Raw genomic sequence first — 27,559 nt, 5'->3', positions numbered from 1 at the left:
GCGCCCCGCCCGGCCCGGCCCGGGGGCGGAGCGGCGGCCCTCGCGGGATCTCGCCCCCCGGCGGCCGAGGCGGGGGAACGCCGGGGCTCGGGGGCGGCTGTTTCCCGCCGGGCCGGTTTGGCGGTTGCCAGGCGCCGAGTTCCGGCGTTCGCCGGGAGCCGCCGGGAGCCGAGAGCGGGGGATGCGGCCGGGCGGCGGCGGCTGCGGCACGGGCGGCGCCGGGACATGGAGCGGCGCTGAGGCGGCTCCGGGCGGCGGGGGGGGCGGGCAGAGCGGCGCGGCGCTGCCCGGCGGCCGCTGAGCTCCGCCGCTCGGTCGCTCGGCCGCGCGGAGGCAGCCCGGGCGGAGCCGCCCTGGGGTCCCGAGGGCGGAGGCCGGCGGGGGACCCCGGGCGGGAGACAATGAAGCTCCTGAAGCCGACCTGGGTCAACCACAATGGTGAGGGCGGCAGGTGCCGCGGGCCGGGCGGGGCCGGGCGGGCGGGGGTGCCGGGGAGCGCCGGGCAGCGCCGCGCACGCCGCCTCCGGGCCGGGCCCCGCGGGCGGCGCCGAGGCGCGGCGAAATGGGAGCGGGGTCCGTCCGGGCCGGGGAAGATGGCCGCGGGGATCGCCGGCGGCCGCGGGGCGCTCCGAGCCGCTGGGACCGAGCGGCTGCGCCTCCCCGCGCCGGGCAGCCCGGCGTTACGCGGCTGCGGGACTTAAAGCCGGTTTCCGGAGCGGCGTCTGCGTCCGGAGCGCCGCGCGGAGAGCTCCTCTCTGGCCGCGTTGCCCTCCTGGCCGCGCTCGGCTCCCGCTCCCGGCGCCGGGTGAGACCGGCTGAGCGGCCGTGCCCGCGGCTCGGCCTCGGATCGTCCTGCGGTGCCGGGAACGGCCGTGCTGCGCTGCTCTCCGCGGGGGGCCGTGCGACGTGGGGTCGTGGCGATCGGAAAGAAAGTGGAAGTGCTTCGCTGAGGTCGTTACTACTCTGCTGGATTGATCTGAACCGATGCAGCGTTTGCGCCTCGGTCTCCGGCCGCTCGCGTGTGGGCTCTCCGGCGCTGGATGGCTGCTGGGAGCCCACCTGTCAGCAGCTGGGAGCGAACTTCTGGCCTGCACCGCTGCAGGTCGCAGAGAGCAATGGCCCCGTGGCTGTTCTCTGTTTCTTTAATGGGTGCACTGCTTCGCTATGGGCGTGTGTTTGGGAACTGTTGTAACTTTTGGCATTAACTTGTGGACTGTAGAAAAGCATCCTCTGCCCAGCAGTCTGCTGCTAGGTTTATGAAGGCTGTACCTCACGGGTGATGCAGTACAAGGCTTTGGTAGCCCCGCGTTTTGTCTCCATTTTTGCTGCTGTCCTGCAGGGATGAGTTTGTGCGAGTCAGTCTGTTCTGCCAGTGGTGAAACTCTGCTGGACATTTATCACTGCTTTCATCTGCGAGGCGCTTTAAGGTCTGTGGCACACAGAGCTGTCTGACATTCTCGCCCCCTCCTCCTTGGGGCAGGAAATGCAGGATCAATCAGGTGAGATCAAGCAGGTGATTCTAATGTACCTGGGTTCCAGGTCCCGCAGGCATTGCCTCACATTAGCCATTTCCATCACTTTTAACAGGCTGCACGTTACTCTGGTACCTCCCTAGAGGTGGGGGTGGTTCCTGCTGTGGGCTCACTGTCCATAGCTCTTGCTCCTTTTGTTTTCAGTGCTGCCAGAAGAGCTTGCTTCCCTGTTGTTGGTGCATGAGAAAAAGTCAGGATCCCAGGATGGCTCCTCTGTGCGCTTTTTCCTTGCTGTCATTCCTCCCTTCCTCTTTACCTGCTCGGTTTTGGGACTTGTGCTTTACTGGATGGGCTGGAAGCAGCTGAAGGATGCTGGCGGGCTTGGATGGCAGCTCTGTGAGATGACAGCCACAGGGAGTTGGGGTTGCAGCAACTACATTCAGTGCACCTGGGCTTCTCAGCCCAGACTGTGTGTGTTCCCTGTAAGAGCACTTTGCACGTGTAGCTCTACGGGTTTTTGTCTTGGCGTTCTTAACGTTGCTTTGCCTTGCTTATTGGAAATACTTCTTCAAATAGATTTTCTGTAAGCTTTTTGCACTATTAATGCCAGTTTATTAGATATTATGCAGATATTCAGCTGGGGTTTGGTTCTCCCCCCATTTCCTTTCAGTACCCGTATGAAGGAACACAGCACAGCTGTATGTGCATGTTTGGCACGCAGCTGGTTGAGAACCCTGGTCTGTAGCAGTGGCACATGCTGAGCCCTCTTGGGAAGGAAGTCCTGTGTGATTCTGAGAAACCTCTGCAACCCCTGAGGTGCTGTTGGTGTGTTACAGCTTGTAGGAATTGGAGCTCACTTTGTTGAAACGTAGGCACAGAGTTTATTATCTCTTCAAGCTGTAATGGTGGAAGGTAAATATTTAAATGGATATGTGAGTCACATAGGATGTTGTGCCTTGGATGGGATGCAAGGAAAATAAATAGAATCTCACAAAGAGGAACTTTGCATAAAATTGTCTTTTTATTTTAGTGATTATTGCATAAAATTAACAAACCACATGATGTTATATAGTCTGTCAGAAGGTGTTCTGGTTTCAATGGATCTGGTTTGCTGCCTTATGCTGTGTTGTGGGGAGCTTCGATAGCTTCAACAAATTGTTTATAAATTATTACAAGAGGGGAAAAATGTCCTAAATTGCAGTGTTACTGTTTAAGCATCACATGCATCTTATTTTGATGCTTGATGACTGGTATGAGTGAGAACTTCTCCAGTGACAGGCATGGCAAGGCACTCGGATGCTTTGGAGAGGGACCTGGTGCTGTTTGGTGTCTCAGCAGTGACCAGCAACGCCATCAGATACAGACGTGGAGCTGAGGAGGGTGGCTGTTGCTAATAAATAATGTCTCCTTCTTTGCAGTGTTGTTTAACTGCAGCCACCTGAGCTCTGAAGCGCTGTCTGTGCTGCTCTGGGGGCCGTGGCTCCCCTCTTATTGAGGGCTTCGTTCCTTCTGACTCGCTGGGAATCATCGGGTTCCTGGTTTTGTGAGTGATGCAGAGGCAGGGTGAGCAGGTTGGTACCTGGCTGAGGACCTAAAGAGGCCTTTAGGACTACAGGGCTTCCTGTACTCTCACGGCACACGTGGTAACTTCGGGTGTGAGGTTATTGATGCAAAGGTAATCTCTTCCACTTGTAACATCTGTAGAGGGAGCTGTTCCTGTAAGTGTCAGTGGCTTAAACTAGTTTAAACGATGTGCTGGTTTAACGTAAGGGAACTTTTGCACCTGGGGAAAGGCAAAATCAATGTTTGCTTCCTGCCTGTGCTTCTCCAAGCACTCAGCTGTTGTGTTGCATTCGAGATGGTAGGGAAAGAAGAATGGAGTCAAGCAGGACCTGAAGAAAAGCCACATCTAAATCTCAATTTGTGCTTTATGTGATTTAGGGGACTGGGAAGGAGTGCAGGTGGAGTGCTGTCTTAATCTAGAGAAGGTCTTTGCTTGGCTGCCTGTAAAACTCTTAAGGGGAATCACGTGTCATCGTTGCAACACAAATCCAAACAAACTAAACCTCAAAACAAGTCAACGTGAAGAAAATACGTGAAGCAGAACACACATCCCTCAAACAGTAAGAAGTACTGGGACAAGGATTTTGTTTTCAGTTCAGTGTCAAGGAAGCCAGATGGTATATTTGCAGCATAAACCCATAGTTGGAGAATCTAGTTAAATTCTCCAGGATTTGTCAACAAAACAACAAAGGACAGAAACCAAAACCTTGCTTCAGGTCATCAGCTAATGAACTACAGAAACCTGGAAGAAATTCCGTACCCAAGTGTGATTTTTACCTCGTTGGTTCAACTGTTGTGGTGTTACTTTGCTTTGAGGCATTTGGCATATCCTGCAGGATTACATCTCCCTGTTCATCCCTGGTTCGTTTATGGCACGGCAGCTTCCATCTACACTAATAGTTGTTCTTTTCTTCAGATTGCTTCCAACTGTCCTACTCAGCTGTATTTCTTATAATTACTGCCAGCCTGAAGGGTCACGGATCTGTTGGCATGGCTGCCTTCTGCTGACTGTGAAACAATTCAGTGTGTTTCTTGTTCTCTGATTGCAGGAAAGCCCATATTTTCAGTGGACATTCACCCAGATGGGACCAAGTTTGCAACAGGAGGACAAGGTATGCTTACACCGTGAGGAGGTTGGGCCCCTGGGCCACAGTGACCTCGTGCCCTCACAGTACTTCTGTCTTCCCAACCCATTTGCAAACACATCACAGAACTGTCTGTATCTCAGAGGCATCACTCGTTAGGACGTATAGAAAAGCTGCTATTATGCAGAAGGCAGAGCTATGTTCCCTGATCTGTGTGTCCTCTTGGATGTCAGTTGGGGCGGTACTGCAGTAGATGAGAAGTGGCTGTAATGGCCAAACTGCTTTTTCATCTGAAGGGGACCTGAGTGTTTGAACTGCTAGATAGGAAAATCGATGTGTATAAATGGAACGGATCAAGAAATGTGTGCAGAATTATTTGCTGTTGTCATCCAAATAACGATTTTGTTGGCTGTAATAATTGCCTTCTAGATTTGGAATGTATGTCTTTATTTGTTAAATGCAATTTTACTGTATAAATGGTTGGTGCCTATAGTTATCATTGTTACTTGAAGTTGTTATGTTGTTACACGAGTGATTATTTTTTATCAACTTTGTAACTTCATTTTCAGTACAGTACTTCTGTGTAACTGTATCAAAATGGCATCCATAGCTGAATGGTTTCCAGTTCCCACCCCAGCAGTGACTAAATCCCCCTCTCTGTTCCATGCCTGTATTGAGTTCAGCTGTTTTGCCTTTCTCATGTATTTAAAAGGAGGCCCTCTTGTTCATCTGCAGGTCAGGATTCTGGGAAAGTTGTGATCTGGAATATGGCTCCTGTCCTGAAAGAGGAAGATGAAAAGAATGAAAATATTCCCAAGATGCTTTGTCAGATGGACAATCACTTAGGTACATAGATGCCCTTATTTATTTGTGCTGGCTGTTTCTTATTTGCCAGAGCATTTCATCTGTCTGTGATTACAAGAATCGTGTTTTGTTCAGTGGAAAAGAGTCATTAAATCCAGCAGAGGGGTCTCGTGTTTTGGCTGGATGCATTTTTAGATTTTTAGTAGAAAACATTGTTAAGATTTGGCAAAATGCATAGAGAAATACAAATACGACTGGAAATCTGGCTGTGTGCATGACATGATGGGTAACACACCTGAGAACCTGGGGGCTCTGAAGGACGGGGTGCGGGGTAGGTATAAAGAGAACGTAATACAAAGTGTGTCAGTAATAGCTGCAGATTATCCTACATTTATTGCACACTGTAATTGGAACAAGTATGGTTACCTCAGCAAGCTATCCCTTCTCTTTTTGTCAAGATGTATGTTTTTTTCTTTGCCTCTTACTCCCCCTTAGTTTTCCCCAGACAGTTTCCTTTGTTAGGTGAATATACATCTTTCACCTTTTAAGTTGCATTTAGTGAAGATTCTTTTAAACAATGAATAGTTTTTAAAAAACGAGGAGTTCCTCAACTGCCACTGAAAGAAAGGTAAGTCCCAGTTCATTTATCTAAAGCAGACAGAGTGCCTTGAGTGGAAAAACCAGACTGAAGTCCTAAAGGTCTTCTGGCAAGCTGTACCTCTTATCGATTCTGCTCCCATTCTAGGAGAATCTATTCTCAGTCTTCATTTGACAAGCTTTCTTTTCTTAATTTTCAGCTTGCGTGAACTGTGTACGATGGTCAAACAATGGAGTTTACTTGGCTTCAGGAGGAGATGACAAACTGATCATGGTGTGGAAACGAGCCGCGTAAGCAAGTTTCTTCCTTCTTGGTTTTGTGTTTTGATCCAAGTAAGTGACAATATCAGGTCTATTAGTGTTGCTTCTCTCTGCAAGCATCTGGTAAGCTCACTGCTTCCTGTGGTGCGTGTGGAGCTGAAAGCTGTGATATCCCATCACTGGTAGTCCTTTATCCCACCTCTTGGGCTGGAGCTGCTCTACCTGGGCAGTTGTGCTCCTGGCTGTGAGTTAAGGCAGCGTCTGTCCTTGAAGAAAACTTCCTGATGAGCTCTGAAGGGTTATTTAAATAGTTTTTTATTACAGCTATTAGTTTTTGCTATCGCTGGACAGCATAACTTGCATGGAAGCTAGGTTTTTTTAATAACTGGAATTACTTTCTATAAACATGTTTTTGTTTCAGCTTTTTGTTGCAGAAATACCTGAACATGAAATAGAAGCGTACTGTGCAGCTGGTTTTTCCTTAGAAAGCGTGTGAAAAATGTGAGGTGGTTCTGTTGGGAACTGTTTTTTTTCTATTTTAACTAGGTACATTGGACCCAGCACTGTGTTTGGTTCTAGCAGCAAACTAACTAACGTTGAGCAGTGGAGGTGTGTATCAATTCTCAGAAGCCATTCAGGGGGTAAGTTAACAGGCACAGAACGAACATAATTTGTACGCGTGCTTTGGCACAAAGTGAGTGTGTTGCAATATCTGCTCTTACTTCCCTGTTCTGAGCAAGGCGAAGTACTCTGTACATGCATTACTACTTTTGTAGGCACTAAATATTTCTCTGTTTTCGACTTTTTTGGCCTCGGTCTCAGTTTGCTGTGTTCTGTCCTAACTCTCACTCCGGTGATACTCTTGTCATTTCTCCATGGCGGAAAAAATGTTGCCCCACAAGTTCCTTTAGAAAAGTTTTTGGATTCTCTGGAGGTGCCTTACACAGAGACTTTTTTTAAACAGATGTCATGGATGTAGCGTGGTCTCCACATGATGCTTGGCTGGCATCCTGTAGTGTGGATAACACTGTTGTCATCTGGAACGCTGTCAAATTTCCAGGTGAGAAATCTTTTGTTTCAGATGTGCAAGTATGTAATACTTTGCAGTAAGCTCCTCTGTGGGTGTATTTCACTGGCAGTGCCCATGTGGCAATGGGTTCCCTGCCTTTCAAGGTGGCACACTTGCAATACGGTGAGCTCCTGCTTTCAACTGTGGTTATTGATGATCACTGGATTCCATGCTGCTGGAGATAAGTTACGCTCAGGTTATGCTCCTGATTTTACGGGACAGTCATTATTACATGTATTCTCTTTACCTTCTCTTCAATTTCCTAATTACATACAATTTCAGCTTGATATTAGAAGTATTTCTACTTAGGTTTGTGTTTTTTCCTTCTTGCCTTTGTACCCTCAAGACTTCCCATCCCTTCACCCTACCTGATTTGTCCCACTTTAAATGTTGCTGTTTAATAACCGGCCTGCCGTTTCGTAATGAAGGGGAAGAAGGAAGGGCTAGGGGACCATCTGCACCCTCTTCTGTCACGGCCACAAAAGCTCTCGAGTCTTGCAATTGATGGCCATGTTTGTTCTTTTGCTGCAGCGCTGGCAGCTCCAGCAGACCTGGAGGGTCTGCAGCACGCAGGGAGCACCTGCCTGTATTGGGCTGCTTCTCCTCACCTGACTTGGTGTGAGCCAAAACTCCCATTGTGTGCTGTCTGGGCACCGCTTCTTATTTTAGGGCTGCTGCCAATGCTGATGTTGGAGGTTTTACACTTTCAGGCTATCTGTAGCCTCTGCAGTGCTCTCAGCCTCTCCTCTAACAGGATGATAAGCAGGAGATTGGCAGACCTTGTAGCCTATTTTCAGGCAGACTTCTGTATTTTTTCAGTCACAGGTATTAAAAAGCCAAATTTGTTGTGATAATCTTTGGGTACTGAAGAAAGGATGAATGTTTAACTAAAGTTCCAGTTAAACTGCTGCTTTAAAGAGGTTTTTTTGTTGTTGGAACAGAAATTCTTGCCACTTTGAAAGGACATTCTGGCTTGGTGAAAGGGCTGACCTGGGATCCTGTTGGAAAATACATTGCCTCTCAGGCTGATGATCGGAGTTTGAAAGTGTGGCGGACGATGGACTGGCAATTGGAAACTAGCATCACAAAACCCTTTGATGAGGTACTTGAGAATGTGTGACCATTCAAAGTGAATTCCTGCAGAGTGAATGAAAATTGTTAGAATAACTCTGGCTCTGAAGAAGCACTAGGTAGTGTCAGTCAGTGCTGTTAAAATATCTGGTGGTAGATTCTGAAGGAGGCGTGAAGGGAAACTTTCTCATGCAACATGTCATTAAATTGAGACTCTTGCCACTGAATGTCGTTGATGCCAAAGATGTATATGGTCGTGGAAGCAAGTAGATGCCTGGAAACATGGAGGTTATTCCAGAGAAGAATTGGTACGAATATTTGCTTTTGCGTTCTTCCCCATGCATCTTCTATTGGCCATTCACAGAAACTCTGGGGAGGGATCTTTGGTCTGGCACCCTGGGGCTCTTATCTGATGACTTTGATCAGGAGGTCAGACTTCTGGGGAGAAACTGATGCTTAGTGAGGGGGCTGTGTTGCACAGGGACACAGCGGTGTCGCAGTGCCATTACTCGTAGTTATGGATTGTGAATGTCTGGGTGCACACAGCGCTGATGTGCTGCAGCCCTGTGACTGACCAGAACTGTGATCCTTACTGAGTGTGCCATTACTGAGTGTGCTGTGTGCAAGAAGACTTGTATTTTGTTTCCTTTAAAACTAGTCCTCTGGACACCTTTTCCTCCTTTTGTTAGAGCCTCCTATATCATGCTGCATAAGCATGGCTGAAGTGCTGAGAAGTGTATGCATTGTCTTTCTTTTATGGACACAAAAGACTCTGTGACCATATTTCCTAAATCTAAAATTTACATAGTTTGTGTTTTTAAAAAGTAATACTATAAATATATTTTGCCAGACGCACTTTAAGTTCTAGTACGTTTTTTTAATTTATTTCCTTAGTGTGGAGGGACAACACACGTGTTGCGGCTTAGCTGGTCACCTGATGGTCACTATCTTGTTTCTGCTCACGCCATGAATAATTCTGGGCCCACTGCTCAGATCATCGAGAGAGATGGATGGAAAACCAACATGGATTTTGTGGGGCATCGGAAAGCAGTTACGGTAGTGGTGAGTGAATGACAATAATTTATTCCTGACATAAAACTTGTAAGAAGTGCTTTTTGGTGAATGTATGCGCCAGTGGGACGAGAGAGGGAGACGGATGGCAAGGTTAGTAAAGTGTGTGAGTAAAATGTGGTGGTGTTTAATAAATTTCAACTTTAATGCTGGGACCAACCAGCCTGCTCTTGTGATACGAGAGCTGGATGCAGGTGACCGAGAAAGAAAGGGAGAAATACAGGAGCAGGTTAGAAGTGTCAAAGGCCAGCTTTGTTAGCTGCTCAGCAACTGAGGTTTCTGTTGGGTTCCTGATCACTAGTAAAGCTAATGTTCTTTGGCATACCTGGTAAGGTGTTCAGACAGTCCATTAAATAAGCGTGTGGGGCTCTTTCTGTGCTCTGACAAAGCCTGGCTAGGGTCTTCATTCCCATGAAATGTTTTTCTTTTTCACTCGTAACTGGAAAGCTTGTTTTTAAGGCAGATCTACTAAAATACGATTGCTGTAATAAAATTTGTGGCCTCTCACTTGTGCAGAAATTCAATCCAAAAATTTTCAAGAAGAAACAAAAGAATGGGAGCTCTACCAAATCAAGCTGTCCCTACTGCTGCTGTGCTGTTGGCAGTAAGGATCGATCTCTTTCTGTCTGGGTAAGTGTGTTTGCCTTCTGTGATTAACGTGGTCATTTGGATAGCTTGAGGGCTTAGCACAGAGGTCACGTGTGCAGCATCAGGTCTTTTACTTAGATTCATATTCAGATTTTTTTATTCTTGGTTCTGAGAGGATTAAATAGGAGAGAAGAAGTGGATTGGTAGTAGTTTATTTCAGGAATTCAGTGTTCTGGAGCCAAGAACAACTAGAAGCCAGTGACGGAGTATGTTGTGGTGGTACAGGGAGGAACTGTTAAGGGAAATAACGCCTTACTTCAGCTAACAAACGCAATTCAGCCCTATTTCCTTCCAGTGTCTTTACTTGCTCTCCATGTGAGTCCTAAAGAAGAAGACTGTACTATCACTCCATATTTAGCCCACCTGTTTTTTTTAATCAGTTATAGAGTCTAGTTTTGATAGTCTTGCTTTTTATACGTGCAAGGAGAGTTCAGCATGCACAGCACAGCTGTTTCTGAGCGTATATTTCTCGTCTTTGTGCTCTGTTCTGGCTTCAATCCCTGGCTTCTGCCTTTGCTGTGAAAATCAGTGTGAAAGTAAAAGAGCTTTTTAAACATACTTTCAAGTCTTCAATTTCTAGTTTGTGTTTCACTTCAAAATTCTAAACTCAAATTGTTATTCTGGCTGAGAGAGGATGACTGTTCTCACATCTACAAATGCAAGCGGGTTGTTTGGTAACTGCAAAGAGTAGAGAATAAGTTTAACTGTAAGGCTTTGTAATGAGATTGTGGACCAGAACACAGCTACTCTTTATAGATTCCAGAGTGTATCTATTCATCAGTCATTAAATGCATAACACTAAATGTCCTCCTCGCCTTGCTACCAGTGCACACCCATATCCGAGCATCACTACTGGTTTGTTTTATTCTATATTTATACTGTGACTTCATGCAGGGTGTCTGTTAAAGTTTCACTAGGTATTGCAGAGATGCAGCTGTAGGCAGTCATTACCCCCAGAGAGCTGTAGGAATGTATACAACACAGACTGAGGAGGGAGACATAAAAGGAGCTGCTGAAGATGACACACTACCTCTGTGTACCAATGAGCATGAAACCTTCTAGATCAGTTTGTCTTCTCGTGCTTCATTTTGCTTGTTTTATGTGCTGTAAACATCAAGTTCATTGGCTTAACATTAAGGAGGTTAGAATTTCCGATTTAGAGCAGCGTACTGGAGTTTTCATGTTCAGTTCTTTATTACTAAGCTGATCTGTAAGTGTAGAAAAATCCTCCTTATGAATAATTGTGAGTGAATTTCCCTCTGCTATTGGCAGGCATCAATTACTTGGGCAGGTGGTCTGGGTGAAGACATGAAACCTAATCTGTCTTCGTCTTGTGCTGGCAGTTTGCAACATCCTTATCTCAATAAAGCTTAGAATAGAAAGCTGTCTTAGCATGTGTGGAATTACCTTTTGAGTGGTAGAAAGCTCTGTGACTGCAGAAGAAGGACTAAGTTGGTGAAGACATTTTGTGTTTCAGAAGGGAGGGGGAGATTGAATGTCAACCTTTCTTCTCCAGAGCTTTCTGTGCTAGTAAGGAGATAGCTTTGGATCTCATCACACTGTCAAGGATGCAGCTGTCTCTTGGCCTAGTCTTGTTTGGAGAATACTGTTAGACTATGGGGAAGTATTAATGTGGTAATATTTGTGGTAGCACAGAACTTCTGGATTTCTGAGTGTTGTTTTTTCTGTTTTAAGCTCACGTGTCTGAAAAGACCTTTAGTTGTCATACATGAGCTGTTCGACAAGTCTATCATGGATATCTCCTGGTAAGTTGATTTCTTACAGAAGCCAGAATGTTGTCAGCTTTAGGTAGGCACATTAACTGGAAATTCATTGAAGTAGTACAGGTTGTATCTGTTGGAATAACAGTTCTGAAGTTTTTGGTTCTGCTGCAACGTCTTTGGTATCATGACATTAGCTATTATCATGGGATCACTTCAGCACGCGTGACATCAGAACTGAACAAAACCTTTTATTTAGGAAATGGTGGCTGTGGGTCTGCCTCACTGTTGGGACAACCAGCATCAAAGGCCTAGGTCCTAGGAAGGCAAAAGGTAACAGTTCTTCATTCACAGCGGGACCTGAAAAATAAGAAGTAATGAACATGGCACTTCTCTGTAAGTGCTATTAAAAATAAAGAACAAAAAAACCCAGCAGCGCTGCACTTATGCAATAGGTGCCTTACAGAATTTGGGGTTCTGTATGTTACTTAAAAAAAAAAAAAAAAGAATTTTTCCATAGTATGCACACAGCTGATTACATAGGTTGTGTTAATTTGAGCGTCTCCTAGCTTTTGAAATTCTACCTTTGTAGCTGTAATGCTGTGTTCTTACAGTGTGAATTTGAAAGCTTACAGTTGTGGTGGGTTCCTATTTTCTGTGTGCTGTATGAATTTTGCCTTGAAACTCGGAGAAACACACGAAAAATTCAAATCCAAAACATTTTGCTTTTATAAATAAAGGCCAAAAAATAGAATGTTTCCTGAGAACTGCTGTTATTGTTGTTATAGGACAATAGCTTCCAATAGCTTTGTTCTCCTGTAGTGTTTTTTAATTTTCCATCTGCAAATTGCACACTTTCAATGGCATGAAGTCATTGGGAGTAATAGCTGGTTAACGTTTTGCTGTCTAAAAGGAAGTAGTTTTGTGGGATGTATGAGGTAAACAAAGCTTCATCAGGAAGCTTATTATTTTATATCCTGTTTACAAATTCAAATTTATGGCTAAAATGCCAATAATGTGGCATATTCCCAGAAATGCATTCCAGTTTTTTGCCCAATTCTAAAAACAGACTGATGAAATTCGAAGGAATCTGAAGCTATTACACTGTTACAGCTGCCTGGTTTCTGGCTTGGAGCTGTGGACTTGAATCCATTGTTACAACATCTGAGTGCCATGATGGTGTTACACAATAATTGCTGGGTCTGGATGTCAGTAGGAGCTCAGCAATTTTATCTGATAATTGAGCAGAAAACTCTCCACAAAGTTGTATCGCTTTTCTAATTTGGAAACTGTGTTGTTTAACCCAGTCATGGTGCTGATGCTGCCTCTTCTGAACGTGATGCTAGCAATCTACAGCCACCACAAAAAAAGCCGTTTTCAAACACCTGCAGCTGTCATGCATGCAGAATTTTCAAACCTTGCAGGACTAATTTGGATAGGACCAAAGAGTTCTGCCTGCTTCCCGTTTTCCCTCTACGGAAGGCCATCTTACTTTGCCTTACAGCCAGTGAATGTATGTTACTGGCTTAGTAATCTAAAACTCATTTTTTTCCTAAATGTGCAATAATGGAAGGCTGTCATGCCATTAAGGGAACAATATATCCTCTCTGCTCTTCCACCAAGAAAACCTTCTTGACCTCCAGAAGAGCAGTGTAACACTTCCCCATGTGTGAGAACATATGCAGATTGGTCAGAGAAACAAACAATGAACTCAAATATAGGCTCCTACCTAGTGCAGAGACTTCAGGCCTGCTCAAACACACACCTTGCTTTCTTTTTATTGCTGTCATTTCAGATAAGGCTGACTGAGAAAAGGTACTAAGCCAACATAGATAGCTTCTCCTTCCTACCTTGTTTATTTAGACTGCACGCTCTCTATGGGAAGAGACAATCTATTGTTATTTGTTTCCCATGCACGATGAAGCAAAGTGGCAATTCTGCTAAAAAGAATATCAGCTTATCTGCTGCAGTCCCTTTTCTTCACCCAGTTCCGTTAGCACACAAATTCTCTGTGCATCTTTTGAAGCAAATAAATCTACATTTTTCTCTCTTTCTGTGCAGTGAGTGCTTCAGCTGATATTCTTTGACCCCTACAGAAGGCTTTCCGTGTGCCATGGGGTGTGTTGTTCTACAGCCACCTTCCCATGTTCAGTCTCTGATTTGCCTTCTTTCAAGGATGAGCACGCAGACCCTTGCTGTCCATCAACACCTTTTCTCCTGGCTGGGCCATTTCTCAGTGTTTCCTGTGATAATATACCTTAGGCTAAAGTTTTTTTTTTTTTATTCTGAAATTTACTGTGTGGCCCCATCATATCAACAAAAAAGGAAAAACCAGGATGAATCTTTTTTTTTCCCTCAGGACCCTCAATGGACTTGGTATCTTGGTGTGTTCCATGGATGGATCTGTGGCGTTTTTAGACTTTTCCCAGGATGAACTTGGAGATCCACTCAGTGAGGAGGAAAAGGTACAGTAAGCAATCCCGAGAATCTGTGATCTTGTATAAGGGGTGTATTGATTCAGTTAAAGTACTGGAATGTTTATAGAAGTATGCAGTGACCGATTTTCATATTGCAGAAAAATGTGTTGTTGTTTAAAAACAGTACAAAGAAATGAATTGATGGTGTTAGCTTCTACTCTGGAAAGAAAGAGTAGCTGGAAAACATCCGCTTGCTTACGCATCATTATATGTTTCAAGTAATTATTTGACCAAGGAAACCAGGAGTGGGTGCTTCAGAACACTTTAAAATTACTCTTTGACTTGCTTATATGCAAACCTTTTTAAGCTGATTTGCCGTTGGCTGTTTTTAACTCTTATTGCTATTAGCAACTAAAGCTTTGAATTCTAATTAATGTACTGATTTATTATTAGCTCACAATGTAAAGAAAGGAAAAAAAATTATTAGTTTATAAATGATAGAGGACACATTTTGAATCTTTTACTGTTAGATTTGTGTGGTTCCTTTACATCATAGCTAGTGGTGTCATGTTGGCAGCTGTAGTCACTCTGTGGTACACTTCTGACACTCGCAGAGCAACATCCATCAGTCCACGTATGGCAAAAGCCTAGCTATAATGACTGAAGCTCAATTGTCTACAACCATCATTGAGAATCCAGAGATGCTCAAGTATCAACAGAGGCAGCAGCAGCAGCAGGCGGAGCAGAAGAACGCGTCAGTGAGGGAAGCATCTGGGGCTGCGACCACAGCTCCCAAAGTGGCAAGCATGGTCAATGGAGAGAGCTTAGAGGACATTAGAAAGGTAGGTGCTCTTGGGTAGTTACCTTATAGCACCAAGTGGGAAGTCAGTACATAGCAGGTGTTTGTGATAAAAGGAGTTTCTGCAGCCTTGTTCATGTTGAATAGGTCTGGAATTGGAAATGGCTGTGCCTGAATTAAAAATGGAAAGTAAATCATGCTACGTTATTACCTGAAAGCTGTAATCAGAACTAGAATCCATTGTATTTTGTAACATAGGAACTTAAATAGGATTTTTGATATATTTTCTTTTAAAGAGGTTATGTTACAGGTTATCACCACGTGTGCAGTAACATCCTATTTATCAGAAATAATGATTACATATATTTCCCAACAGAATCTCTTAAAAAAGCAAGTTGAAACACGGACAGCAGATGGCCGGAGAAGGATCACACCTCTCTGCATAGCTCAGCTGGACACTGGGTACAGTTTGGAAGTAGTTTCTAAGACCACTATAGGTGTAATATTTTCTTGATAGATAAGGCTAACTCTCGTTATCTGCCCTTGCAGATGAGTGAGCACTACTACAGTGTTGCGGGTTCCTGCCTGCATTAATGCTAGCTTTATCTTCATTTGTGTGTGGAAAAGGGCTCTGGGAAGTTGGTCGTTGGTGGTTTATTTAGGCTGTGTGTCCATTCGTATCTATGTTTTGTGTATATATACAAAATGTATAATGAAAATCTCTGCATACAGCAGAGGGAGAAATGGGATGAGTTTTAATTAAAATGGTTTTCTTTCCATTATTTTCAAAATGTTTTGAAGAAATCTATTTGTTGTTTGTCTTTTACATAGGGATTTTTCTACAGCGTTTTTCAATAGCATCCCAATATCTGGCACACTGGCTGGCTCAATAATGTCTTCTCAAAACAACCAGCAGCTCATGTCATTAGATTCTAATGCAGCAAATTCACTTAATACTTCAAAGCCTTCTGCAGAGCCAACAGCAGCCAGTATAAAACCAACAGATGATGCAGCCAATAAAGATGGGTCAGTATTTGCAGAAGTTTTGTTTTTCATTTACATGGTTTTGTTTTAGTTCTTGTTTGTGACTGTGTCATCAATCAATCATTACAACGATTTCCTTACCCCAAAACTTCAGGAATCTAGCATTCCTGCAGGAGTTCTATTAGTGTTTGGTGACTTAGCAGGCGATAAATCGGTGATGAATAAATCCACATGCATGGTTCTGAAAATGAATTCACTGCAACAATATACAGTTACTGTGTGCTAATGCACTAACAGAGTGGCTTGCTAATAGAATACTGAGTTGTTATTAGTAAATAAGTTTTCCAGCAATGAAAGTAATGAAGTCTGATTCCCAGTGAGTTCTGTCCTGTCCTGTCCCCTACATCTCCTCTCCTCAAGCACAGTAATATTTCTTCCCTACATCAACAACTCCATTCAGATGAGAGAGAGCACAGTGACTGGCTTTGTCGGTGCTCCTATACTGAGTCAACAGTGTGTCTTTCAGATTAATTACAGAACAAGTAAACTTTACTTGCTTTTTCCTCAGTGCTAATGCTGATCTTCCCCTCCCCTCCTATATATATTTTTATAGCATTTGTGTCATTATAGCATGATGTCATTGAAATCTCTACTACTCCATTAAATTTAGTTGAAATTAATCATAAATTAAAGAGTGAGTGGTAGGCTGTGAGGAAGGATTGACAGACAAAATTATTAAGTCTCCTTTTCTTTAGAAATTGGGCTTCTAACTGCTCTTTAGTGCAAGTTATCTCAGAGACCTTTGTTCCCCTGAATGGATTGAAAAATCTCTAAAGTAAACAGCTATTCAAATAACAGATCCCTGGAATGCTTTAGTGTGGGGAAAACACATTCCTATGTCTTAGTCATGCTTGGAAAAGACATAATAAATTGTTTGGATTCTTCAACAACAAAATTAAAACTTGTCATGAAATGTTTCAGCACGAGTTCTTTGATTGACATACACTGGAATATAATCCTATACAGGAAAGTGTTTGATAACGTGAAGAATGGATAAAACCAGGAATTCCAGTCATTATTTAAAACAGCAAACCTTTCCATTTAGGAATGTAAGAATTAGCTAAAAATTTAGTTCCTGGATTAAAAATACTTAAAGAATGAGCTAATTAAAGTCACTTAATCTAGATAGATCTAGCTTAAACAGCAAGATTTAGCTCAGAGATGTGTAAACAGTTTTTGAGAGTAGACAAAGCTTAGAATATATTGACATGTGAAAGGTGAAGAAGTGTATTATAATTCTCATATATACCAGTGAAAAGTTTTGAATGTTATTTCTAGCCAAGATAACGAATGCTTCCTGGTTATTATGAACAATGTAGGTTACAAATACATTTCTTTCAATCCTCTTTCTCACATCCCTTTTATTGGCAGTGTAAATGCTACCTCTGTTTCAACTGCTCCTCCTGCATCATCGTCCTCTGTGTTGACAACTCCATCCAAGATTGAACCTATGAAAGCATTTGATTCTAGATTTACAGAACGATCCAAAGCCACCTCAGGGACTGCTATCATAACAAATACAAATCAGACTGTTGTGGACAGGTAAGAAATAGCCCAAAGGACAAAAAAGGACAGTAATGTAGAGTTTAAAAGCTGATTGTCTACGGTGCTAATGCTCTGGAAATTCTTGGGTCTCTTCCAAAACTGGAAAGAAAGAGAGAGGTGGAAATGGGTAAATTCTTTGCTACCATTATCCTTTTGTACATTTATGTCTCTGGCATATGACATGGAGCAGACTCTTCAAAATACTCAGTATTAAAGCTCCCATTACAAGAGACTGCGTGTATGTTCGTGCCTTCGTGTGTGGATGTGTGCATCTGTGCTCCTTGGAAGATAAAAATAGCTTCCCTGTGTCCATGTACAAGAGTTGAGATTTACTTTGAGATAAATGACAAAATGTCTCTGCAAAGGACCTGTTGTGCTTTGAAGGCATGTGGAGAAGACTCTTTGATTTTATGTTTTTTTCTGACTCTGGATCCCCATGATCTTTATTTAAAAAAAAAAAAAAGGGTTTGAAATGTAATCTGTTTCTCTGATTTATTACTGATAAATGTGTTTTGATTAAATACCTCAACAGTTTTAGTCAGCATCTAGCCATGTGTTCAAAAAGAAAAGTATTAGATTACCCTCATACTTGTTTCCAGTGCGTTGGTAAAATGATGGATAAATGGAAGTTGTTTGGCAGAATTCAAATGCCAAAGAAGAAAGGTTTGACTTATGCAAGGAATTCCTAAGGAGTGATTGTGGAATAAGTAATGAAATGCTGTGAGTTAATAACTGGCCATTGGGAGGAATGGGAAGAGAACAGCTAAAGGATCTTTTCTAGGGTATAATGTCTAATGAGTTCATAGGGATTTGTACCTCTCTCCTTTACTTTTGTTGTATTCCTCAAATACAGAATGGAGTGCTGCAGGCACTTAAATGGCTTGTAGATATGCAGCTTACATTAGTCAGAACTGAACTGGGGACAGACAGCATAATGATAAATGAAGTCCTGCTTGAGTAAGCAGAAAGTGTAATGTCCATTGGAGGCGAAAAGATGAGAAACTCTTGTACTTTAAAGTGCTGGATTATTTGTATCGGCCCAGGGAAGAGGACTGATTGTAATTGTAATTTAACACTAAAATAAAATACAGCTTTGGAACAGGCTTATATGAAATGTGTTTACTTCCACAGACTGAAGGATCAGAATTTAATTAAAGACAATAAGCCCAAGGATATCCTGGAGAGTAGCAGTGACAGCGAAGAGAAGATTCCAGCTGCTAAACCACTCAGTGCACCCAAGCGAAAGCTGGAACTTGAGGGGGAAACAGTAGAAAAGAAGAAAAAGGGAAGACCTCGAAAAGACTCCAGACTTGTACCAGTAACTTTAACTGTTCAGGTGAAATAAGTGAGATTCATTATGACTTCCAGTGTTCATTTGATAAAATAAGTCACTTCTTCCATCGAGTCAAGTAAATAGCACTACTATAGGATTCCTCAGGCTTTTAGCTCTCCCTCGTCCTTGCTTTGAACCTTGTTCTGATTTAAGATAACTAGCGGGTTCATATGATATAGCAAATACTATCCTTTATAAGGATAAGCAGAGATGCTCATTAAATGGAACCAGTGTGCTAAGTACTGATAGTCTGCCAAATTGCTGTATGGAATCAAGAGAAACTCCGTTAGTTCTTGGAGTTCTTGGTGTTCTTCCATGGGGAGAGGCCTGAGCACAAGAGTTCGGTGTGGATGTAACTTCAGTGGTGATGACTTCCCTAGGAATTGTGAAGCAGCAAATTACATGGGAGTTTCCATCATCTTAGGAAATATGTATCCTTCTAGTTTAAATTTTCAGAGCTTGGCTCTTCTGTGAAATACACCAGGACTTCCATTAATTAGTTCCAACTACATTGTAACTTTAGTTTGCGCTCAAGTCTCAGAAGCTATATTAAAAATACATTTATGTAACAAATGTGACAAAGAACATTTTCAGTGAGTGTTATGTGGGATCATTGAAAAATTTTTCAAATCCATTTATGTTGTAACGTATCTTTGTTTTTAACCTTTTTTTAATGGAAAAATATAACCGCTCTGCATTTTTTTCCAGTCCCCAGCTGCACTGGCTTCTGAAAAAGATGCTGCATGCATCTCTGCACCAGCATTAGCACTTAAACTGCCAACCCCAATCCCACAGAAATCATTTACTTTGCAAGTAAGTTGTCTACAAGGAAAAGAAGCTTACTACTAATATATATATATATAGTGTATATATATATATATATATATATATATTTTTTTTTTTTTACAAAAGTATTCTTAATATATTTAAGATCTTTTGATGAATGAGCATCTTCATGTCTGTTCAAAAAGAATGTATACTTTAGCCTTTAAGAATATAACTAGGGGAAAAGACAACATCAAATCGATTAAGAATAGGTACTTCTGAAGTAGCTAAACTGCAGTGAGAAATGCCTCTGGTTCATCAGTCCCTCCTGCTTAATTAAAATGTATCGTAAAGGTAAGTCTCCAAGTGCAATAACTGCTGCGTTGTTGTTCCGCTCGTGTTGGTGGTACGTGGCTGAAAAGGAAACTAAGTATTTTCTGAGACATCTCTGGAGGTGCTCCACGTTCAAACAGACTGGCAAATAGTACCTATGAAACAGTTTTTCTGCATGTGTAGGCTGCAGCAGTCTGGTGCTGAACCCAAGAACTCAGGGAGACCTGGCACTTCTAGAGGTGACCCGATGCCCTTGGTCAGGTAGCACAGACTGGCACGGCCCTTCTTCGTTCATGGCACTCAGAGTACAAAGAGGGTGTTTGTGTTGTAGCCAAGGCTGATTTTCAGAGGTCTGCTTCTTTTAAAGTACAGCAGTATATTTTGAAGTGATTTTAAGCAGAATGCCGTATTCGATACTTTCTTAACTTCGGTGTTTGAATCTAACATCATTTGTTGCTTTCTTTGGGGAGATGCTTTTCTCTCCCAAGAAGTATTTTGTTTTTTCTTTTTCAGGTAAGTTCAGATCCATCAATGTACCTTGAAGTGGAGAATGAAATGACCACAGTGGGAGGTTCCAAGCTGAGCAGGTTGAAGTGTAATCGAGAAGGAAAGGAATGGGAGACAGTCCTCACCAGTCGAATTCTCACAGCAGCAGGAAGCTGGTAAGAGAGCCTATTTTTGAGGAAGTGAAAGCCTGAAGGGAATAAATAGTCCTGAAGGCTAGAAAATGTTTTGGAGGTACAAAAGTACACTTGAGAAGAAGTGAATTACATATAAAATAAATTTTTGCATTTTACAGGGAGGTGGAGGCTCTAGAAGAATTTTTATCCACTAGTTCAGAAATTTTGATTAACTGCATCACTTCTGTTAGGGATTTATGTGACGATTTTTGCTTGGCTCAGGATGTCCTATTTCTCTTCCACCTAACCTGCTCTTATACGGTGATGCTCTTAATCTCTCATCCTGTGGAAGTTTTGGAGGGGATTCTGTCAACTACTGTCAACTGCTGTTTCCTGTCTTAACCATCCTCACTTCCTCCTTTCCCTCAGCCATTGCAGTCCTTGCAGTGTTTCACAATAAATATTTTGTGGACAAAAATACCTATTGCTTACAATCTTGAGACCAATTTCACTCCAAATGTTAGTTTTGTTTATAGAATCTTGAAGCATCATAAACCCTGAGCTGATAAGAAATATTGTGTATTTACAGTTCTTTAACTTTCTTCATTAATGTTGAATACATCATGATAACATAGTAGTTAGCATCTGAGCAATTAAAGAATGAAAGCTTTGAGACAAAATGCTGCACAATGTAAAATTTTTCTTAACTTGAGCTTCATGCTGATTTTCTGATGGCACCCTGAGACTACTGATATTTGTAGTTAGCAGCATCATCTCCTATGACACTGCCATATGTAGTTGAAAAAATTAAACAAGCTTGCAAAACACAATACCTTTTCTTGAGGTCTGAAAAAAAAGCAGCAAGATTTCTAAGTTAAATACAAATTCAGGCCTGAAGAAGACCTTGTGTATATCCCAGAGTTTTACTGGTATTTCCAACTACACCACTAAATCTAATAAAAGATAGCACCTCTACCTGCAAACATTCTCTTGCCTATTGCCTTCCATCACTGTGGTTAAAATAAACAAAGGAGATGTGGAATGCACCTAAAATAGATGATCTGACCACTGTCGGCCTTTCCTTTTGGTACCTAGGATTTTGTTAAAAGCTGTAATAGTTACGCCTGGAGCTAGTTCCCTGAAAGGCATGGCAACCCAAAAGGGCAGCGTGGTTTTATGCAGCTCTCGTGTGTTGAAACGTAAGAGTTTATTTTGGGCTTTCTTTTTTAGTGAGATTGTCTGTGTAGCCTGTGAGAAACGAACGCTGTCGGTGTTTTCGGCTTGTGGTCGTCGCCTTCTTCCCCCTATAATATTGAACACGCCCATTTCCACCCTGCATTGCACAGGTTCTTACATCATGACTCTCACCACTGCTGCTACGCTCTCTGTTTGGTAAGTGCCGTGTCTGCTTGCAGTGGCGGCTGGACTGATTTGTAGAGGTCGCTCTGTTCGATTGTTGAGCTGATGCCTTCCTGTTGAAACTGTGGCTTAAAGCCAGGTCCAAACATAAGTCCCATTTTGAATACAAGATGAAGGTATAATTGGGCAGGACTTGAGTCCTGAATCTCTGTTCTAGGAGGGAACATAACGTTCGGTTTGATCCTATGAGTGAGATAGTAATACATAGTAACTTCATGCAGACCGTGAATCTAAACAGATTCCCTAGGGAATGTATGGAATGAATTGGGTGTGGGGTGGGAGAAATACGGCCTTTTCTGTCTTCTGTCATGCTTAGTCAGTGAAATGCATGGGATTTAGAGTTAAAGTACTCAAGGCACCTTTTAAGATATGAAGGTAGAAACTGCAGTACTTGTGAAATTAAATCTAATATCTCATACAACTTTAGACAAGTCAGAACTCCTACAGGCATTGCTTGGGCCCTCAGTTTGCTTAGCTGTAACGAGGATTCCTGATAGAAAGGGACATAATTTTTGTTCTCTGCTGTTGACTTCTGCCCTGATACAAGCGCTCTGAGTTTGCCAAAAGAATTTTCTTAAAGCAATGGGGAAAACGGCAAACGAAGCCCCCCAGTGACTAGTATTGAAATTGAAATGTATGTTTGTTAAATGATTTTGGAATTTTCTGTTGTTTGTAAACTGCAAATTTTTCCTTTTGTGCTTCTTTTTTTAGGGATGTTCACAAGCAGACAGTCATTGTTAGAGACGAGTCTTTGCAAACAATATTATCAGGTAATAAAGGGCCATTTGCCAACCTCTAAGCCCAGCCATGCTATTTAGTCACATTCGTGACTGTGCACACTCTGCAAGTGTATTATCTTAATGATGAAGAAAATGGGAGGAGAAAAAGGCAGTTTTTCAGAGCATACTGTCTTCTATTTTAGCTTTAATCCTCTCAGTACGGACCATAACTAAGTTGACAAGTATTTATTCCAGCAGTTTGCAGAAGTCTTCATTAGAAGTTACATGTACAAATCCTGGGACAGAAATGTTCCAGGAAAGGCAAGACCCCAGCTATCTCACTTACTCAATGTTGATGGCGTGTGCACCTTTTCAGATATGCTGGCTTTTAGAATTTTGACTTAATGGAAAGAAGAAAGGTAAAGGCTTTGGGGATTACAAAAGACAGGGTAGATTTGCTGACAATTTCACTCAGATATGAAAAATGTTTCTAATTAAGCAAATGTTGTGGATAAATGACAACATCAAGATTGACAGTAGATACTGCAGGTGAACAATCTTAATGCCACTGCTCTGAGCCTGGTGCTGACCATCGTTTTTTAATGTTCCTATTAATCTTTGAGAAAAACAATTACTTCACCTTTCTCTGTTGGTTGCTAAGACTACTAGTTAGCAGTGGGTAGCATATTTTACTTAGCATGATGAATGTATGCAGGACTCAAAGTAAAACCTTGCTTTCGTTTGATCTGTAGGAAGTGATACAACCGTGTCTCAGATCTTGCTGACTCAGCACGGCATACCTGTCATGAGCATGTCTGATGGGAAGGCGTACTGCTTTAATCCTTCTCTTTCTACGTGGTACGTTTTACACGTGTGCTTTTTACAACCTAGCCAAGCATGTATTCTGGTTTACTGTTTCACTCCACATTTCGAAAGCTAAAGCAGTGCCCTGGGGCTTAAGTGTGCTTTACTTGTTTAGATAAACTGACAAATTGTGTGGAGAACTTCCCAGACACCAAGGAGCAGGGGATGGATTTCCAGGCAGAATTCTGACCCCGCTGCCTCTTTGTTTGTTTGTACTACAGCTTTGGAAACATGTAAAAGAGTGATCCCTTTAGTCATCGTACGAATTTAAACGTGATAAAGCAGCAAAGGTTATTTTAAATATTTGTGCCATTTACCTCTGAGCTGTCTGGAGGTCTAAACTTAGTGCTGTTTTGAGTCACTGATTCCCTTGGCATCTCAAACTTAGAGAAAATGATATCCTTGATTAGGTGTGGAAATGTCAGCTGTAGCTGTCAGCTCCCTGGGTAAGAAGGAGTAGCTTAAAGTCTAAAGAGTGTCAAAATGCGTGGTCTGTGATGACCTGTGCAGGGGGTGGGGGGACCTGGCCCTCCTCAAACCAAATTCACAGTGTGAAAGTCGTTACTTCGTGCGTTTGCCCCAGTCTTCATTATGGATATGCCATCTTGTGTGCTCCGAAATGCCAGACAGTGAATTTCCTTGTGCTTTTCAAAATAAATGCTGCATTGTATACGTGATCAATCCTGTCAACTCTGGGGGCGGGAGGGACGTTTCCATCAGAAGACAAGTGGAATTTGCACAGACCGCAGCTGTTCCGACTCAGTGTCCAACTGCTGAGCATTTCTGTGATACACTTCTGGTAATCTGTGAGCCTGCAAGTCGGGCTGTGAGGCAGAACAAAGCTGCATCAGCTGATATCACTGCTTGCTCTCTTCAAACTTATCTCTGCCTTGTTTGCTCTTTTCCAGGAATCTTGTTTCTGACAAACAGGACTCCTTGGCGCAATGCGCAGACTTCAGGAGTAGTTTACCATCCCAAGAAGCCATGTTGTGTTCTGGGCCCTTAGCTGTAATACAGGGACGAACGTCGAAGTAAGCCTTTCTTTGCTTCATTTCACCAGCATGTTTGTCTTTTTCTTCCTGTTACTTAATTACGTGCCTGAATCAGGGAGATGTTCCCAAGACGCTGATTGCACTGAAATGTATCAGTAGCTCATGGAGCATTTGTATTCTTTGCACACCTGTAGTCTGTACTGCAGTGCTGCTCTGAGGTTATTCGGGGGGCGGGAAAGCATACTCCAAAATTAATTTTGTTTGAGTCTCCTCTTTACTGAATGGGTGAAGTATTTGATGATTCTGTGCGTGTAATATCTTAATTAGCAATTAGTGATGGCTGTAATTATAGCAGTGGAGGGTAAGGCAGTTTGCAGTGAAGCTCTGCCTTTGTCACTCCAGGCTGGATCCCTGAAAGCACTAAGTGCCCCTGGAAGTTAAGTGCAGAACAGTGTGTTACAGGAATAATTTTGTCTTAAAATAGCATCTGATATTACGGTGACATGTTAAATTTTCTTTGGTTTGTAGTTCAGGAAGGCAAGCTGCCAGATTGTTCTCCATGCCTCATTTAGTGCAACAAGAAACAACGCTTGCATACCTGGAGAATCAGATAGCAGCAGCGCTTATGTTACAGTCCAGTCACGAATATCGCCACTGGCTCCTTATCTATGCACGGTACCTCGTTAATGAAGGTGAGACCCAGCGTGCTACGCTGCCTCTGCAACTCGCTTTTAAGAAACTGTGTTCACTTTGAGTGTATGTAAGATTGCACTTCATCTTCACTTGCTTAGCGCTTGGTGCCTGGACTCAGTGCTCACTGGCAGCCCGACCAGCTGAAGCACATTTGTTTCCCACAGTGCTTCAGTACTCAGGAACCCTCGCATGCTGGGAGCAGATTGTGGTCTGGGAAACAGTGCCATCTGTGGGGCCTTGAGCATAGGCAAAAAAATGTGCAGCGAGTTGATTAGGGTGTATCGTGTGTGTCACGTGGCCGCAGCTAAAGGCGCCTCGGAAGCAGCAGCAGCACCACGTAAAATGTGAGATGTGTGTTGAGGAGCAGGAGAACTGCTGTCTTTGATACGTACACCAGAGCACACACAGCTGTGGAGTTTGATTCTGTTACTTGCACTTTATTCTTCACTTTGCGTTTGAATGCTCCATCAGCACTAAATTCCGTGAGGAAAATAATCCACACGGAGGGTTGCTTGAACCCATTTCATATTTGAATGTACTCTTTATGCTGCTATACTAAGCAAGGTTGACCAGTTGGCTATGGTTCTGGGGATTCTCTGCATCTCTGCTTGTTTGTGTTCCAAATTCAGTAGTTCCCATTGTATTTGTTCAGCCCCACTCCTGATCACATGCAGTCATTTTGCACAGAGGGGAATGAAGTGGTGTTAGGCCTCCCATGCTGTGTTGGCAGAAATAAAAACAAGCACTCTGATTCTTGACCCCTGCTTCATTTAATAAAAGAGCCCGGTGAGTCGCATTTGATTCTCTCTGTCCATCTAGGGTCAGGTCATATGTTAAAAACTGTTACACTTGAGAATGTCCTCACTAACTGAGAACATCTACGTTTTCAGAAATCCTGCATGTTGGCCTTACCTTACTCTAGATATTTGCAACTCTTTTTCTTGAAAATGTTGTCAGTTAAATTGTGTGGAGGTTTTATATAGTGAAATTTTTATGATCTTATTTCTGGTAATATTCAGGGTTTGAATATCGTTTGCGAGAATTATGCAAGGATTTACTGGGTCCAGTCCATTATTCAGCTGGAAGTCAATGGGAATCAACAGTAATGGTGAGTCTGGAGGAAGAGTTTCCCATGGAAATAACAGAATGTGGATAAACAGTGTAACTTAAAATGTGGTTAAACTTAATATAATCATAGGTTAAAATGTTTGGTTTTGCTAATCCTGGAACCCTTTGCACTCCCTAGCCCTATCCCACAAGGAGGCTTCTTCCTATAGCACTTGTATTTATTTCCGTGAACCTACAGACGAATACTCAGCTCCACAGTCTCTGCACTGGTCTTAAACACTGATCAGATGGAGTAGAGCTGCAAGCGCAGGCCTCTGCATTCTTCAGAGAGCAACTCTGAGATAGCGGTGTGCCAATGAAACGCCTTCCCTTCTCAGAGGCCGCAGGGCTCCACGAGTATAGAAATGTAAAGTCAGCTTTTATTTTGAGTCACGCAAGCAGAGTAAGAACTTAAAACACGTAGCTCTTCCCAGACAGGAAAAGAAATGCATGAATCTTAAACAATCCTATGGATTACACTCCCAGTATAAAGCAACGCATTCTAAGGAAACTTTTGTGTTGTGTGGCTTGTTTTTTTTTGTTTGTTTGTTTGTTTGTTTTCAGGGTTTACGAAAGAGAGAACTATTGAAAGAACTTCTTCCTGTTATTGGACAGAACCTCCGCTTCCAGAGGCTTTTCACAGAATATCAAGAGCAGCTAGACATCTTGAGAGACAAGTAGCATTTCCCCAGCTTTTCCCTGAGGGGCCTGGTCCGAGAGAAACTGCTGAACAGCATAACGCGGGGAGAGGAGAGGAGAGGAGAGGGAGCCCGGTTAGTGTGGGACTCTGCGGAGGTGGCGGTGCTGTGAGGTGCCGGGCGCTGCGGGTGACCTGCGTTAGATTTCAAAGCTCACGAGCGGATCTGTGGAAAGGAGCGGACGAGCGTCCACAGTTTCCCAAGTGAAACGTGACCATCAAAGCTGCAGCCTCTGTTTCTACGGAAGGGTGTGCGTATGTACTTCGGGGGGGTCCTTTTGGATCTGATCTCATTTTAATATCGAAATTAGCGGAGAACTGTTTATGGGGTTTCTTGGATGTCCTGTGAAAAGCACAGTACTTCAGAGTACACTGAACAGCGTATTTAACCCTGTGTAGGGTTTTTTTTTGCCTAAGGATTTATTGAGGCTCAACACTATATTGAATTAGATGAATGAGCCGCATAAAAATAAATTTCATAAATATGACGGTATTATGCAGCCGATAGACTTTCCTGTGAATATAGTAATAATAATAAGAGGCTGTTCTAACACACGGACTATTTTTGTACTAGAATTTGCTAACTTGTGATATGGAATTTTATTTGGCCAATAATCAGGCTGTCTCTACAAAGTCATCTGGTAGGAAATCTAACTCTAATTACAAAAGCTACGTTTCAAAATAATTCAACCAAATTAACACGTCCTCATCTGGTTTTTAATTTTTCAATGTTTGTAAACGGCATCGGGGGGCGGGGGGAACGACGGGACGGCTCTTTTTGTAAGTACAAAAATAAATGAAGACTGCATTGGTTTAAAAAACAACGAAGCAGGAACGTGGCCTTGAATTG

At 42.8% G+C, this 27,559-nt stretch overlaps 1 protein-coding gene across 1 annotated transcript; it reads left to right on the top strand.

Annotated features, from left to right (window-relative positions):
- Positions 1-20: 20 nt before the first annotated feature.
- HIRA (histone cell cycle regulator) lies at positions 21-27,533 on the top strand. The gene is made up of 25 exons (XM_085238639.1): positions 21-438; positions 4,085-4,147; positions 4,856-4,966; positions 5,722-5,812; positions 6,329-6,423; positions 6,747-6,842; positions 7,793-7,953; positions 8,817-8,984; positions 9,510-9,623; positions 11,337-11,407; positions 13,722-13,827; positions 14,394-14,621; positions 14,955-15,040; positions 15,410-15,604; positions 16,994-17,164; positions 18,299-18,503; positions 19,209-19,313; positions 20,112-20,260; positions 21,449-21,610; positions 22,349-22,407; positions 23,109-23,214; positions 24,129-24,251; positions 24,741-24,904; positions 25,925-26,013; positions 26,577-27,533. Exons 1-25 carry the CDS (start codon positions 402-404, stop codon positions 26,691-26,693), a joined length of 3,072 nt encoding a protein of 1,023 aa, XP_085094765.1. The 5' UTR covers positions 21-401; the 3' UTR covers positions 26,694-27,533.
- The last annotated feature ends 26 nt before the right edge of the window (positions 27,534-27,559 follow it).

The sequence above is a fragment of the Meleagris gallopavo genome, chromosome 17 (genome assembly GCF_905368555.1).
Source record: "Meleagris gallopavo chromosome 17, MGAL_WU_HG_1.1, whole genome shotgun sequence".
In the NCBI taxonomy this organism is placed as follows: Eukaryota; Metazoa; Chordata; class Aves; order Galliformes; family Phasianidae; genus Meleagris; species Meleagris gallopavo.
The sequence above is the reverse complement of the archived record's forward strand: the minus strand, read 5'-3'. Positions and strand labels throughout refer to the sequence as shown.